The sequence below is a fragment of the Mycteria americana genome, chromosome 14 (assembly GCF_035582795.1).
Source record: "Mycteria americana isolate JAX WOST 10 ecotype Jacksonville Zoo and Gardens chromosome 14, USCA_MyAme_1.0, whole genome shotgun sequence".
NCBI classification, from domain to species: Eukaryota; Metazoa; Chordata; class Aves; order Ciconiiformes; family Ciconiidae; genus Mycteria; species Mycteria americana.
Window position 1 is genome coordinate 16,748,872 of NC_134378.1, and position 14,396 is coordinate 16,763,267.

At 65.4% G+C, this 14,396-nt stretch overlaps 1 protein-coding gene across 1 annotated transcript; it reads left to right on the forward strand.

The window, feature by feature from the left end:
* The first annotated feature begins 3,676 nt into the window (after nucleotides 1-3,676).
* Nucleotides 3,677-12,611, forward strand: SAMD10 (sterile alpha motif domain containing 10). Its single transcript, XM_075517384.1, has 5 exons — nucleotides 3,677-3,746; nucleotides 6,082-6,266; nucleotides 9,972-10,140; nucleotides 11,310-11,450; nucleotides 12,375-12,611. Exons 1-5 carry the CDS (start codon nucleotides 3,677-3,679, stop codon nucleotides 12,425-12,427), a joined length of 618 nt encoding a protein of 205 aa, XP_075373499.1. The 3' UTR covers nucleotides 12,428-12,611.
* Nucleotides 12,612-14,396: the final 1,785 nt, after the last annotated feature.

Below are 14,396 nucleotides of genomic sequence, written 5' to 3' on the forward strand. Positions count from 1 at the left end.
CGGCGGCGCGGCGGGCGGAGCGCCCGGGGGTGGCGGAGCGCGGCACCGCCCCCGGCGCGGGCACCGGGGCGGGGCGGGCCGGGCGCGCCCGGTGCCGGCGGCGGCGCTGGGGGGAGCGGGGCTCCGGCCCCGCCTGAGCGCGGCCCCGCTGCGCGGAGGATGAGCTGCGGCCGGCCCAAGGACATGGAAGGTACCGGGCAGGGGGGCGGGGCAGGTGCACGGCGGGACGCGCCCCTGGGCGGCTGCCCCCGCCACCCCGGGGGTCTGCCCGCCCTCCATCCCCTCTCCGGTGCTGCCCCCGCCACCCCGGGGGTCTGCCCGCCCTCCATCCCCTCTCCGGTGCTGCCCCCGCCACCCCGGGGGTCTGCCCGCCCTCCATCCCCTCTCCGGTGCTGCCCCCGCCACCCCGGGGGTCTGCCCGCCCTCCATCCCCTCTCCGGTGCTGCCCCCGCCACCCCGGGGGTCTGCCCGCCCTCTATCCCCCGGTGCTGCTCCGTCCATCCCGGGGGTCTGCCCTTCATCCCCCCCCTCCCCGGTGCTGCCCCCTCCACCCCGGGGGTCTGCCCTCCGTCCCCTCTCCGGTGCTGCCCCCGCCATCCCGGGGGTCTGGCCACCCTCCACCCCCTGGGGTCTGTGCCTCTTACATCCCCTGGTGCTGCCCCCTCCATGCCGGGGGTCAGCCCTTCACCCCCCCCTCCCCGGTGCTGCCCCCTCCATTCCAGGGGTCTGCTCCCTCCATCCCTGGATTACGTCCTCCCCCCGGGGGTCTGCCCCTCCACATCCCCCTTTGCTGCCCTCAACATCCCGGGGAGGGTCTGTCCCATCCTCTACCCCAGGACTACGGGGTACCAGTGAGATGGACTGGGAAATTTGGCTGGAGCGAGGGGGTGCGGGTGTGAGGGCAGGGCAGGTCTGCGGGTGCCGGAGCAGGGCAGGACCCCCGGGAAGAGCGTGTCGAGGTGGAAGGGGACTCACCGCAGGCAGGGGCGTCCCTGCCCGTGGGCTCCCACGCCTGTCTCCTGCCAGGAGATCCTGCTCTGCCCAGAGCCGCCCCGAGGTCCTGCCTGCTGTCCTCACCCCACGCTCTCTTGGGTGCCCAACCCGACAGAGATCCCCTGTCCTGGGGTGCTCGGGGACCTCCTGGCAGTACCCATGGGGGGCTCAGGAGCACAGACACCCCCAAAGACACACACAGTCCCCGCAAAGGCTGCGCCCCAGGGCCCAGTGGCTGCCCACCGGCTGCCTGCCGCTCCGTGCAGGCAGGCAGCACCCGTGCATGCTCCCCGGATACGCACCCAGGGCACCCTGCTGCACGGGGAGGACGGAAAGGGCATCTACCTTTTGTTTCCTTCCTCGTCCTTCCTCGGGAGGCACCAGTGGTGAGCAGCCGCCGGCCTGAGCTCCGTCCCTGCCCGGGGCTCCCGTCTCACCTCCGCGAGCAGAGAATTCAGAGGGAAATGCTGGGGCGATGCTCATCGCAGCCAGGGCCTGGGCCAAGTACACCCCAGGGGAACCTGGGGAGGCTTGAGGGGGTGTCAGTCCGCTCTGAATGCGGTCTCGTCCTCCTCGGGGCCAGCAGGTCGTAGGGAATGGCTCAGGGCGGGATCTGGTCCATAAGGACACCCTGTGGGTACGGAGTTAAAGACTACATGCATTGGGAGGTCCCAGAGAGCATCGCTGTCTCCCCGGGGGCTCCCGCCAGCCCAAGCAGCAGCTCTGCCCTGCACCAGGGTGAAGCCGCTTGGAAGGGATGGAGGGGACCAGGGCAACGGCAATGCCAGCCGGGCTCGTGGCTCACGCAGATGCCACTGAAAGCGAGATGAGTCCCTCGCAAAGCTGCTCCGTGAGGAGAGCGGATTCCCCGTCCTTGGAGTCCCCGGAGAGCTCTGGTCTCATCCACCCTTCACCTGCCTGGAGGAACACAGGAGGGACGACCAGCTCCCCGCGAATCCCTCTCTGACTGTCGGCAAATCCCTCGCCCCATTTGGTGCTAAATGTCTCTTTCCCTCCCAGACACCGGGAGCCAGGCAAATCGACAAAGGGATTTCATTCCTTGCGAAGCTCGTTCCAAGCTTCTCCCAGGGATGACCGTTAATCCCCGGAAGCCTGCCTGACCCCGGGAAGCCTGGCTGCCCCCCGCCGCAGCTGCCCGCAGACACGTCCCCAGTGGGAGGGCCGGTCTGTGGGACGCCCACGCGTGCAATGGCATCAAAGACACGGGGATGTCCCCGAGGCCGCGCTGGGAAGCGGTGGCAGAGGAGGGAGCTGGATGTGGGCAGCGCGTTGCCTGTCCAGGCGCCGGGCTCCCCACTCCCTGCCCCTGCCTTCTCCTCCTGCAGCTTGGCTGCCCGCCGCCGTGTCCCCCGGGGCACGTCCCGGCCACTTGCGAGCAGGCAGTGCCTGCGGAAAGTCGGCTCGAAGCCGGTTTGCCGGTAGCCATCAGCCCGTGCTGACCTCAGGACCGACCCGGGGATGCTTTCACCGTCTGGCTCGTTGCGTGCTGCCACGTCCTGGCCCGAGGTCTCCGTCCCCGGGGGGTTTCCCGTCCCTCTCCCCAGCTGCCGCTCTGAGCCTCTCCAGCGCTCACGTTTCACCAGCCATAAAAGTGTCTGGCGAGGGAAAGGCAGGCAGCGTGCCGGGCGAGGGGAGGGAGCGGCGTCTGTCCCTGCCGCTGCCGCAGACCCTGTCCCACCGCCCGGGGCAGGCGGCTGCTTGTCCCCCTGCGGTGACCCGGCCCCTGGCCTCCCCCTCCGCCCGGCCCGTGTGGCCGGAGAGGTGCCCAAAATGGATCAAAGAGCCACCGAGGGAAAATGGGCCGGTGGCGATTCCCCAGCCCAGGAGCAGGCGGCAGGTTGCCCATTGCACGGGGCTGCCAGACGAGCCGCGGGGACCACGGACCGGCTTGTGGGGACCCAGAAAGACGGGGGTACAGTGGCCGTTCGGGGACCAGAGCCAAGCTCTCCCCTCTCTGCTCCAGCGTGGGCTCAGCCGGCCCGAAGGCTCCTGCAGCCCCATTTCAAGGTGCCGTTCCCCACGCTCAGCGTTTGCTCGCCAACCCACGCTGCTGGCTGCGGGCACCCCCCTTCTGCCTGGACCCCAAACACGGCCATAACCATGACGGCTTTGGCCGGCTGCAGGAGCAGACCGTGCTGAGCCCCGCAGCCCCTGCCCGGGAAGGTTGCTCATCGCCGTGCTCCCTCTTTTCTTCCCCCAGCGCCTCCTGCATCCCGAACGCCCCAAGTCACCGGTGACCCCGGTGCTGCCACGCACGAGCTTGCCACGGCTCCACTCAGCCCCGGGGCTCTTTGATGCCCGGCGGGTGCAGCGTCCCCCGCAGCAGCCCCCCAGGCTTCCCCTCCATCCCGCTGCCAGCTGGCCCTGCCGTGGGATTAGGCGGGAGCACGCAGGGAAAACGCTGAGCATCTCTCCGGATCAAACGTGCGCGGGGTGGCGGGGAGGGGGTGTAATTCCCCCCCCCTCCCTGTGCGAGGCTGGCTGGGGGCTGCCCGGTGCCGGAGCTGGGGCGAGCGTGCAGCCACCATTTATTGGCAGCGGGAGGGAGGCGATCGGGGGAATCAGTCAGGTGTGGACGAGGTATGAGGGGAGGCAGGGATGGAGCCGTGCTCGTGACAGCCGGTGCTGCCGAGCGCTCGCGCGCATCCCTCCTCCCGCCGAGATGCAGCAGGGCCGGCCATCCCTCTGCTGCGTCTCCACCATCCGCAGCTCGCAGGGACCACCCGAGCCAGGTGAGGGGGGCTGCGGGGCATGGCCGGGGGGCTGCGGGGCCAGTGGGGTGGGGGGAAGATGCTGCATGTGCATCCTTGGCTGGCGGGCACAGCCTCTGGCTCAGCAGAAAAGGAGCAGAGGGGATGGAGGGCGGCTGGGTGCCGGTGGCATTGCTGTGGCTGCTCCTGTGCAGGGCACGGGAAGGAGAGGAGAGCCCGTGTCAGAGGCCACCCCTGTGTCCCTGCGTGGAGCCAGCCCCGGGGCTGCCCTGCCGCGGGGTTCCTCTGCCCCCATCCTTCCCGTGCTCCGAAACGCTCCCACGTGCCCTGGCTCGGCACCCCCTGCCCTCACCCACGTCGAGTGCCGCCGGGCGATGGGAAAGTTGGGACCCGAGGGCTGGGCTGGGGGAGCGGGAGGCTGCGGAGGAGCTGCCGGAGGGGCTGCCGGGGGCTCTGGGCTCCGGGGCGGCAGCCGCCTGCCCCCGATGGGGAGCGGTGCCGCCAGCGTTCCCGGCCCTGCCTTTCTTCTCGGCTTGTTTTTCCCTTCGTCTTTCCCCTCTCTCCCGTCCGCTCTGGCTCCGGCTCTCTCGCCTCCGGCCGCGTTTGCTGGGGGAGCGTAGATGCCCACGTCCTGCTGCTGGCGGCAGATGCTCTATAGCCCCCTATGGATATAGGTCCCGCTGGTGGCCAGAGCCCCGTTCCCCATCACTCCCTCACCGAGCCTTTCTGCAGCGAGTCCTAGGGAAGCCCCGGCACAGCCAACGCACATAGCTCTGGCACCAGCCCCTCCGGACCTGCCAGGTCCATATCTTACCCCCAATGCCCGGCGGGACGGGTGGTTTTGGGCTCGGGGGTAGCCCGGCACGGCCATGGCAGGGCTGGGTGCTCGGGGTGCCAGGGGCAGGACGGCCAGCGGCATCTCGGGCATCCTTGGCTGGAGGGAGCACAACCCACTGCGGTCCTCGCCCGCCGGGTCCGGGGTGTCTGAGGCTGTAGGAAGCCATCGGAGACGTCCCCATCACCCGAGACAGGCGCAGAGACCACCCCTGCCAGCTCTGCCTCTGCTCGACACCGAGCCTCCCCGTGCATCTCCCTTCAGCTTGTTTTCCATAAAATCGCTTCCCCAGCCGTCAGTCGGGTCCTCTGCCTCAGTTTCCCCATGGCAATGCTTGTCGCCGGGTGTGTTCAGGGAGCAAAGCAGTGTGATATTGTCTCGATAACCTGGGACACACGGACACATCGATAACCGTTTCCTGCTCCATTTTGCCTGCTTTTGGCCGGTTGGTCTCCTCTTACACGAAGGTGTGCTCGAGAGGTCTCTTATAAACCTCTCCCCTCTTAAAACCCACTAATTATGAAAATGAGCTGCAGCAGGTTTTCTCCACTCTCCCTTCTGCTCTCCCTTCTGCTCTCCCAGGGTGGGTTATCCCGGGAGGTGGATCTCCTTCGGGTGCTGCTCTGCTTTTGGTGGTTTCATGACTTGCCCGGCTTGCGGTGGTGGGAGCAGGTGAGCTGGGGGACGCTGTGGTCTTTGCTTCTGCGGATCAGCGCTGCTTATGTCAAGCCGGCTGGCTTTTATCCGGAGCAGATGGATAAAATACCCACACGTCCTCCTCCCCGCAGCAGCTGGGTCCCTTCAGTCCCCCCCCCCCCGCAAAAGGAAAGCTTTGCATCCTCGTTGCAACCCAAATACCCCCAGCTTATTAAAACACAAGGGGTGAGGGACAAAAACCACGCGGCGCGGGTAAACGGCTCTTTGCGGGCCGTCGTAGATTGGCCGGCGCGTGTTTGGCCGTCACTTGGGTGTGCAGGTTTGTGCGTGGCAGCAGCCGTCCCCAAGCAGCCACGGTCTGTGCTGGGGGGGGGACACTAACCTGCGTCCCCTTCTCCATCGGGCTGCCCAGGGTGGAGTTTATCTGCTTCTCGTCCCTCGGTGGCGGCAGTTTAATGTCAGCCTGCTCCATGGAAAGCGGCTCTTCCCCTTTGCCCCCCTCCCGGCGTCTCGCCCGGCAGAGCGGCGGTGACGAGCAGGAGGTTGTAACCACGCGGCGACGATCGGCTGCGGGTCCCCGCGTCTGCTCGGCAGGCGGGTGTCAAAACAAGCGTCGCTCGCCAGGGGTTTGTGTGGGCAAACATCTCGTCAGCGCCCGCCGGTTCCCGGTGCCAGCCGGCGGGTTCGTGGGCTGACGGATTTTCTCCCTGGCAATGGGAAGGGAAGGTGGGAGGGGGCAGATTTTGGCAGCAGGGGGTACAGCCGAGCTCAGCTGCTCCCGTGGGGTAGAAGAGGCGTTTTTGGGTGCCCAAGAGCAAGGCGGAGGGACACCGTGCCCGTCTCTCACCCCGCTTCCCTCCGCAGCCGCCGCCGCTCACTTCAGCTTCTGCCGCAGCCTCCTGGAGCACACGGTGTCGGCCGAAAACCTCAGCTACCGCCTGCAGAGGAACCCGGGCAGCAGCCTCACCTGGCACGACGGCCGGAGCCAGCGGGCCGACGGCAGCCGGACCGTCAAGCTCCTGCGGCAGCCGGGCACCGAGGGCTCGCAGGTACCCGCCGGGCTCCTCCGCACCCCCCGGCCCCTGCCCCGGGGCTGCCCAGGGGAACGCGGCTCCTCATCCCCCCCATTCCATCGATTCCCCGCGGGAGCTTCTCCTCTTTCTCTGCGGGATCAGGCCTTCCGATCCCGTTTTGCTGAAAGCCCTCATGATTATTGGGCATTTAACTGTAGTAATATATAAAAAATAGAATAATTTAATTACTATCATCAGGCCGGGGGCCGTGCTGGGGCGAGCTCTGTGCCGCGCCTCCCCTCCGCACCTGGAGCTGGGACTTAATGCAATTTTTGCAGTAAATGTGCCAGAACCAAATTCCTTATAATGCTTTAAAACCCCTGAGCACTTGGGTACGTCTCTTAGCCAGGTTCGGACCATTGACCTCCTAAAATTCTGCACTTTATTGCATTAATGAGGCCGGGAGCTGAAGGTTTCCAGCCGTTTGCCTGCTGCCCTGCCTCTGCACGGCCGTGGGAAGGAGCGGCTTCCCAGCGAGCAGCTCCTGGTGCTTCCTAACCCCTTTGTAACACCCTGGGAGCGGTGTTCGGAGGCAGCACATCCAGCCGGTGACTGCTGGAAAGAAAACAGGGGAAATCGAACTGCCCGGCTTCCAGCCTCCGACATGGAGATGCTTTTCCAGCTTCAGGGCCTGGCTGGTTCAGCGTCGGAGGGGAGCAGGGTCCCCGCAGGGACAGGTACGGTCCCACCGTCACGCTGTGATGCTCGCAGGAGCGGCAGCCCCTCAGGTCCCCCTGTCCTGGCAGCGCCGTGCCTCTCGTCCCCATCACCCCTCCAGGCACCCCGGTGGCCTCTTTCCTCTTGCACCTCTGCGAAAAGCACGGGGACGTCGCTGCCTGCACGGCGCTGCCTGCACGGCGCTGCCTGCACGGGGCCACGGCACCCACGGCTGCCGGCCGCGCTCATCATGGCTCTCCCTCGTCGGCCTCTCTGTGCCTCCCAGAGGGATGTAGTGGGGAGAAAGGCTTTAATTTTGCCACAAGGAAGGAAAAAAGCCCGAGAGAAGGGAGGTGCCGTGAGTTGCTCCTTGCAGCTCCCCGGGGGATGGCTCCCACCGCCCAGCTCCCCCCAGCCCCCTCCGTGGGAGCAGCCTCCGAGCCCTCCCGCTTGCTCTCCTCAGCACCGGCGCTCGATATTCACGGCTGAGAGTTTATCAGAGAGACAGCGCAGCTCAACCGGCTGGAAAAGGAGCCCGTGATTCATTACACCTCCCCTTCCCACCCACGGAGCGCGGGGGCTCGCTCGGGGACCCGCCGGGGGGGGCTTCGCCCACCACGGGGGATGATACGCCCGAGCCAGAAGGGTTTAGGGATGCTGAGATGGGTCCCCGGCGCGGGGCTGCGTCTGATGGGCGAAGCGCTTGCGGCCATGAGCGTGCCCAGGGAAATTGCGGGTTGTTTGTCACCTCTTCCCCCGTGCCTCGGAGGGTTACTTGGATAATAGCCGCGGGAAGCTCGCGGGAAGCTGGCCCTTATTTCCCCCAGCCCCTCCGCTTCTCATCATCGCTCGTTAGTGAATCGAGAGCAAATCGCCTCCTCCTCCTCCTCACCGCACGCTCTCCGGCACACTCAGCCGAGTGTGAAGGAGCCGAGCGGCCGGCGCGGGCTGGGGCTGCTCCTGCGGGCAGACGGCTCCCGGGATGTGTCTGGGGCGGGCGGGCACCTACCGGGGGTCCCCCCAAAGGTGGGGTTGGGTTTGGTTTGGTTTGGTTTGGTTTGGTTTGGTTGGGAAACCAAATTGTGTGCGTTGTCTATCGCCATTTTCCATCCGCTTTGCAGAGGGACTCCTCGGTTATTAATTTACAACCTCTCAACTTTGCCTTCTTCCCTCTCGCTCGAATGTCCCCAGCGAGCCCTCCTTGAGGCAGGTCCCTTTCCAAGCCCAGGCGCTCCTCTGGGCGCAGGCAGCAGCTCCTGCCAGGCTGGCCGGGCTCCGCGGGGCGAGCGATGCCCAGCGTGGGGCAGGGGAGGTGTCCCGGACCCTGCTGCCCTCCGCCGCCTCCTCTCTGGCATCTCTCCGGGACGTGTCATTAATTTCAGTAACCACGGGATGTCTGGAGTCCCGCTAATTATCTCCGCTCCTCTATTAGGCATGCTTAATTAGCCAATATCCACACATGGAAGTCGACGTTGGCATACCGCGGTCCAAGCGCTGTCGACCTTTCCCATGCCGGTATGTTCCCACATCGGCTGCTGCTTCTGCCATGCCCCTGCCGTGTCCTGGACATGGGTGAGGGCCGTGCCGGCAGGGGCCCTGGCAATCCGGTCCCCTCCTGTGGCAGCAGCGGGGACCCCTTTCCCATCCCCGTCCAGCCCAGGACGGTCCCGGCAGCTCGGGCGCGGGGAGCTGCTTCGGAGGAGCGACGTTTGCCGGTGCTGCTCGAGGATGAAGTCTCGGCATCGCCATCAGTGGAGAGCTCGCCAATCTCCCCTGGGTGCTAAAAGCAGGAAACCGTGGGTTTCTGCACCCCCCCGCCCCGCTTCCCAGCCAGCCTTGAGCATCCCCCCGGGAGAAGCGGGCTCGGTCCCCTGCGCTGCTGCAGCTCAAGGCGTTTGGTTTGCTCCGTACCGAGATAAACCCAGGCCGCAAAGACCTCGCGAGGCCGGAGTCGCTGTGACGTGGGCGAGGAAATGGAGCTACCGGGTGGCTCGGGGCGAGAGCGGCCGCCCCAGCAGGCGGCTGGAGGGAGGGAGGGAGGGAGGGAAGGATGCCGGCGGACAAGCCCCGTCCTGCCGTGGGCACCGCTTGTCCCCTTCCATCCCCTCTGCTCTGCAGGTCCTGGTCCCATCCTGCCACCAGGCAGGTGCCTGCGGGGCACCGAGGCCGGGTGGGTGGCCGGTACCGAGGGATCAGCCTGCGCTGGGGGCCAGGGCAGTCGGGGCAAGGGGCGAGGGTGCGTGGCAGAGGTCTCCGGGAGGTGGAGGGTGGCCAGGACACGTTGGGGTGCTGAGGACTGTGACCCCGGTTTATGCCGGGTCTCTCCGGGCACGGCAGCACCCCAAGAAAGAGCTGTGGGGTTCGGAGGTGGCTTTAGATGCCCACGAGGCTGCAGGACCTCGTCGTGGCCGGCCAGCTCAGGGTTGAAGGAGGCTGAGTAGGAGAGAAAGGGGGGGGTCCCTCCTGCTCCAGGGCACCAGCTGGCTGCTTCCCTGGGGACTTCTGGTGGGGATGGCTTTGCACCGGTACTGAATTCTCATGGCCATGGCTTTGCACCGGTGCCCGCTGCACCCCAGGACCCCTGGCTCCGTCCCCACTGAGAACTGCCAGCAAGCACCCTTCTCTGCCCAGCGAGGGGGGGACCCTGGGGACCCCCGGGACGTCTCCCGAGCCCCTGCAATGCTCTGCTGGGCTGGGAGACGTGTAGGGCAGGGGGACCCGGGTTCTTGCCCGCGGCAGGAGGGCTGGGTAGCTCCCAGCTGTGGGCTCTGCGTAGGGCAGGACCCCCACCTCGGCCTCCCATCCCCGCTCCCCCCGCCCCCTCACCGCTTCCTCCGATGCTGCTATTTCAAGGGCGAGCCCAGAGACTCCGGAGGGTGCAAAGCCAAAGTCTGCCGGCATCGCCGCAGTCCTGTGCCGCCGGCCAGCATCTCCCCCGTCCCCGGGGGCTGACCTCCCAGCTGAGGCGTTTTCCTCCTCGCGGGGTTGAATCCCACTGACCCCCTCCCCTCCCGCTCCCCGCAGGGCCGTGCCTGTGACCACTATGGCATCTACCACACCAGCCCCACGCTGGGCAGCCTGGCCAAGCCGGTGGTGCTCTGGACCCAGCAGGATGTGTGCAAATGGCTGAAGAAGCACTGCCCACATAACTATCTCATCTACGTCGAGGCGTTCTCCCACCACGCCATCACAGGTACGGTAGACATCCCCGCTAATCACCGGTACTAATCGCCATCGGCACGTGCTCCTGGGAAATAGCTGTTTGGAGGTTTGTGGTTCGGAAGGCAGATGTACCCCCCGTTTCTGTCCCCTCTCCCCGTGGATTTGCAGCTGGGGTGAGAGCCGCCCCACGGCCCCGGGCACGGGGACGCCCACCCGGGCTGGGCAGGAGGCATCCGCCGTTGGGGTGAGCTCCAGGACGGGAGCTCCAGGAGGAGCAACCTCCTGGAGGTTGTTTCAAATGAGCATAAACTGCCCAGGGGAGACTGTGGTTTTTAAGATGGGGAAGAGTCTTCTCCTTGCCTAGATCAATATAATAAGAATATTTTTATAGTTTTTTACATACTGAAAAGTTTTGCAGAAGAGGAAGGACCTCTGCAAATCCGAATCCAAGTTGCAAATGCCTTCCTCCAGGTTTGAATCTAACTCCCAGCCAAGTCCTTGGAGGAGAATAAGATCTAGGACCTGCTCCCTCCTGGGGACTCTGGCTTTGACTCCTATGTACGAGCATCATCCCGGTCTGACCGTGACCTGTGCGTGGCCGGGCAGAGCTCTGCCAGGGCCAGGAGAAAGCGGTGGGGAAGGGAGCGCTGGAGCTGCCCGCAAGGGATGCAAAGCCCTAATGCAAGAGCCCAGCCAGCCCTTGCATGGGAAACAAAGGCAGCATTAGCAAATGTACGCTGGGGAACAAGGACAAAAGCTGGCTGTAAATCCCTCGTCTAATAGCCCCTGGACCGGAGGAGAGTGGCTCGCTGGGGACGGTGGCGGCAACACTAATGTGTTTTGATGGGTACCCCTGTTCCCCCGGGACGGCCAGCCCGCGCGGGGACCGTGCACTCGGAAAAACATCTCCTGATGCGGGAGGTGGAGCGGAGAAATGGAAAGCTCCTGCCTGCGGGGACGGGTTACGTGAGTGCCGGAGCCGGTACCTGTCCTGGGGCTGGGGACCTCGAGCTGCAGCCGGTGCTCTCTGAAAGCGGGGCCACCCGCGAGGCTTCTCCGTCCCTGCGGGTCCGGGTGGTGAAAGAGCATTTTAGGATTTCTTCCCTTTCCCCCTCCTCGTTCCCACGTGAACGCGGGTTCCCATCGAGTTGCGCTTTTACGGCGTCCCCGCCACGTCGCCGAGCGATGCCGTATTTGCAGGTCGGGCACTGCTGCGGCTGAACGGGGAGAAGCTGCAGCGCATGGGCATCGCTCACGAGGCGCAGCGGCAGGAGGTCCTGCAGCAGGTCCTGCAGCTCCAGGTGCGCGAGGAGGTCCGAAACCTGCAGCTGCTCAGCCAAGGTAGGGCTGGCGGGAGGCCGAGCAGGGAGAAAGGCCACGAAGCCGAACCCCGGGGGGAGGTTGTGTCCCTCCTGCAGCCATCCGGACAAGGACAGCAGCGGCTGGGTGGCTGCCAAAGCCAGAGGCACCCGCTTGCATGTCTCTGGTGCAAATGCAGCCCGCGCCGTGGCGGGGATGGGGTGTGGAGCACACGTTGCGGTGCACAGGGACGGGTCGCGGTGCACAGGGATGGGTTGTGGTGCACAGGGACGGGTTGCGGTGCACAGGGACAGGACGCGGTGCACAGGGACGGGTTGCGGTGCACAGGGACAGGCTGCGGTGCACAGGGACAGGACACGGTGCACAGGTCGTGGTGCACAGGGACGGGCTGCAGTGCACAGGGAAGGGTTGTGGTGCACAGGTCGCGGTGCACAGGGACGGGTCGCGGTGCACAGGTCGTGGTGCACAGGGACGGGCTGCAGTGCACAGGGAAGGGTTGTGGTGCACAGGTCGTGGTGCACAGGTTGCAGTGCACAGGGACAGGTCACGGTGCACAGGGATGGGTTGCGGTGCACAGGTCACGGTGCACAGGGACAGGACGCGGTGCACAGGTCGCGGTGCACAGGGACGGGTTGCGGTGCACAAGTCGCGGTGCACAGGTCGCGGTGCACAGGGACAGGACGCGGTGCACAGGTCGCGGTGCACAGGGACGGGTTGCGGTGCACAGGCTGTGGTGCACAGGGCTGGGCTGCGGGGCACGGGGCCGGGTTGCGGTGCACGGCACAAAATCCATTAGCGGCATTTTGCATGGAAGGGACGGGATTCTCCAGGGCTGGCAGTGGGTGAGCTGGAACGTGCCACCCTGCAGGCTGTTTATTCCTTCCTCTCCCGCCTTGTTCCAGCTTCTTTTGGAAATGTCTCCTAGCTGATCCGTCTGTTTGGCAGATTGCACCAACACTGTGAACCGAGCACCTCTGGGATGGGCTGCGCACCGCTGATATGAGACCTGAACCGCACGCTTGGCATACGAAGAGACAGCTTCCCAGCCACTCCGGGCCTTCTCTCCTTCTTCTTTCTCTTTCTTTTTTATGACCACATTTCTGTGCAGAGATGGGAGGTTTCCTCCAGCAGACGTGGCTCTCGGCTGGGAGAAAATCAGCAAAACAGCCGCTGGGACAGACAAACTTTTGCCCACCTGAGCCTGATGGTTCACGGGGAAAGAGATGGAAAAAAGGAGACGGCGACAAGCAGGGCTCAGCATTGTGGACAAATCGAGCGTGGTTATTCCCGGGACGGCTCAGAGCCGCGCACAGGACGGTGAAGCATTATGCACATGGGCAACATCCCAGCGCCCGTCGGCTCGTGTCCGTATCTCGGAGCTTATTTAGGGAGCTTTAGTTTTCTCTTCAGACTGGGCTGTCTTCCAGCGTCCTAGGAGGTAACGTTATGAGTAGCAAATAAGATGACCCGACCAGCCAAAAAAAATTAAAAGCGGGGCCAAGGCACCCGCACCCGGCTCCACTCGGTGAGTTAAAAAGGGAGCTGAGTCATCGGAGCTGGAAAATCCGGGAGCGAAGGCAGGGTGGACGCGCCGGGAGGGTGCCGTGGCCTGGAGGAAGCGGTGCCAGGAGCTCGTCCTTCGTCCGTCCTCGTTTGCAGGCAGACGGGGGAGCCGATGCAGGGGCCGGGTGGGAGCAGCCGGGGATGCTGCTGGGTGGTGCCGGGTGCTGCCCGGGGTGAGGCTGGGGATTCCTGGGTGCCGTGTCCCCCCCTCGCCCCAGTGCCCAGTCGTGCTCCCTCCCACACCGTCTGCGATCCCACCGGCTCTTGGCAGAGCTCTGCTCCTCCGGGCATTTGCAAATGCTCGTCCGATCTCCCGCCCAGGGGCTGGTGACAGTGCCACCGAACCCAGGCACGGTCCTGATGGCCCAGCTTGTCATTAAGGTGAAGCAACGTTCCCTGTTACACCCCCCCCACCACCCGAACCCCTCCTGTCTGCAGCCACAGACGGCTCATGCAGGCAGGTAAGGAAAAACCGAGGATTTAGGGGCAGGGTGGATGCTGTCACCTCCCCACGTTCCCGCTCCGGTGATGAGGGCAGGGCTGCGGGGCCGGGGGGGGGGGGGGTCCCGAAACGGCAGCACCCCAAAGCCCCTGGGGCATGGGAGCTGGCAGGGATGCGGAGGCAGGTCGCGGTGGCCCCCCAGGCCGGGCGCCCACCACCCACCCACCCGCTCCTCTGCTGGTAATAAAATAAGAGACTGTTATTTTAACTTGCTGCTCTTCGGACTCTTCCCACGCCTGAACCTGCGCCGTGGGTTTGGTCCCTCCAGCCCTTCCCGGGGATGCTCGGGAGATGTCGACAGCCCTAAACCCCTCGGGACAAGCACCTCCACGGGGGACAGGGGTCCCGCCGGACGGCCCTGTAGGAACAAGCCTCGGCCTGGGGGTCTGTCAGTATTTAAATCCCCTCCCAGCTCCACAGAACCGCTGCGGAAATGACAATTAAGAGGCTCCTAATCTTTGCCGGCGGGCAGCTGGACGGGGGGATTTGGGGTCGTAGTTACCACTCCAGTGCAGGTAACGGCTCGTGGCAAAGCGAAGGTCTCCAAAGCTCGTCTGCGAGCGGCATTACCCCGGCTAACGAGCCTCGCTAAGCGGGACGGGAGAGCACGGGGCTGCAGGCAGGGTTAAGGCAGCCGGCAGCGGAGCCTGGGGCTGGTGCGGGGCCGCGGCAGCCCGGTGTCGTTCCTGTGCCATCCCTGTCCCATCGTGGTGACGCTGCTCCTCAGTGACGGAGCTGGGAGATTTCCACGAGGCTGGGCTCAAAGAGGAGCTGAAAACAAGTTGTTTGCCCACAGCTAGCAAAAACTGTGATTGCACCCAAAGGTTTTTTGTCACCCCCCCCCCCGAAATCCCCACGGAAAGCTGTCCCCAGAGCCCTCCAGCCGGTCTTGGGGTGTTGGT

Bases quoted from the DNA above. Each gene is read 5' to 3' on its own strand.
- SAMD10 (XM_075517384.1), top strand. From the start codon at position 3,677: ATGCAGCAGGGCCGGCCATCCCTCTGCTGCGTCTCCACCATCCGCAGC. The intron at 3,747-6,081 runs GTGAGGGGGGCT...TTCCCTCCGCAG, and splicing joins GCAGGGACCACCCGAGCCAG to CCGCCGCCGCTCACTTCAGC. The intron at 10,141-11,309 runs GTACGGTAGACA...CCGTATTTGCAG, and splicing joins CTCCCACCACGCCATCACAG to GTCGGGCACTGCTGCGGCTG.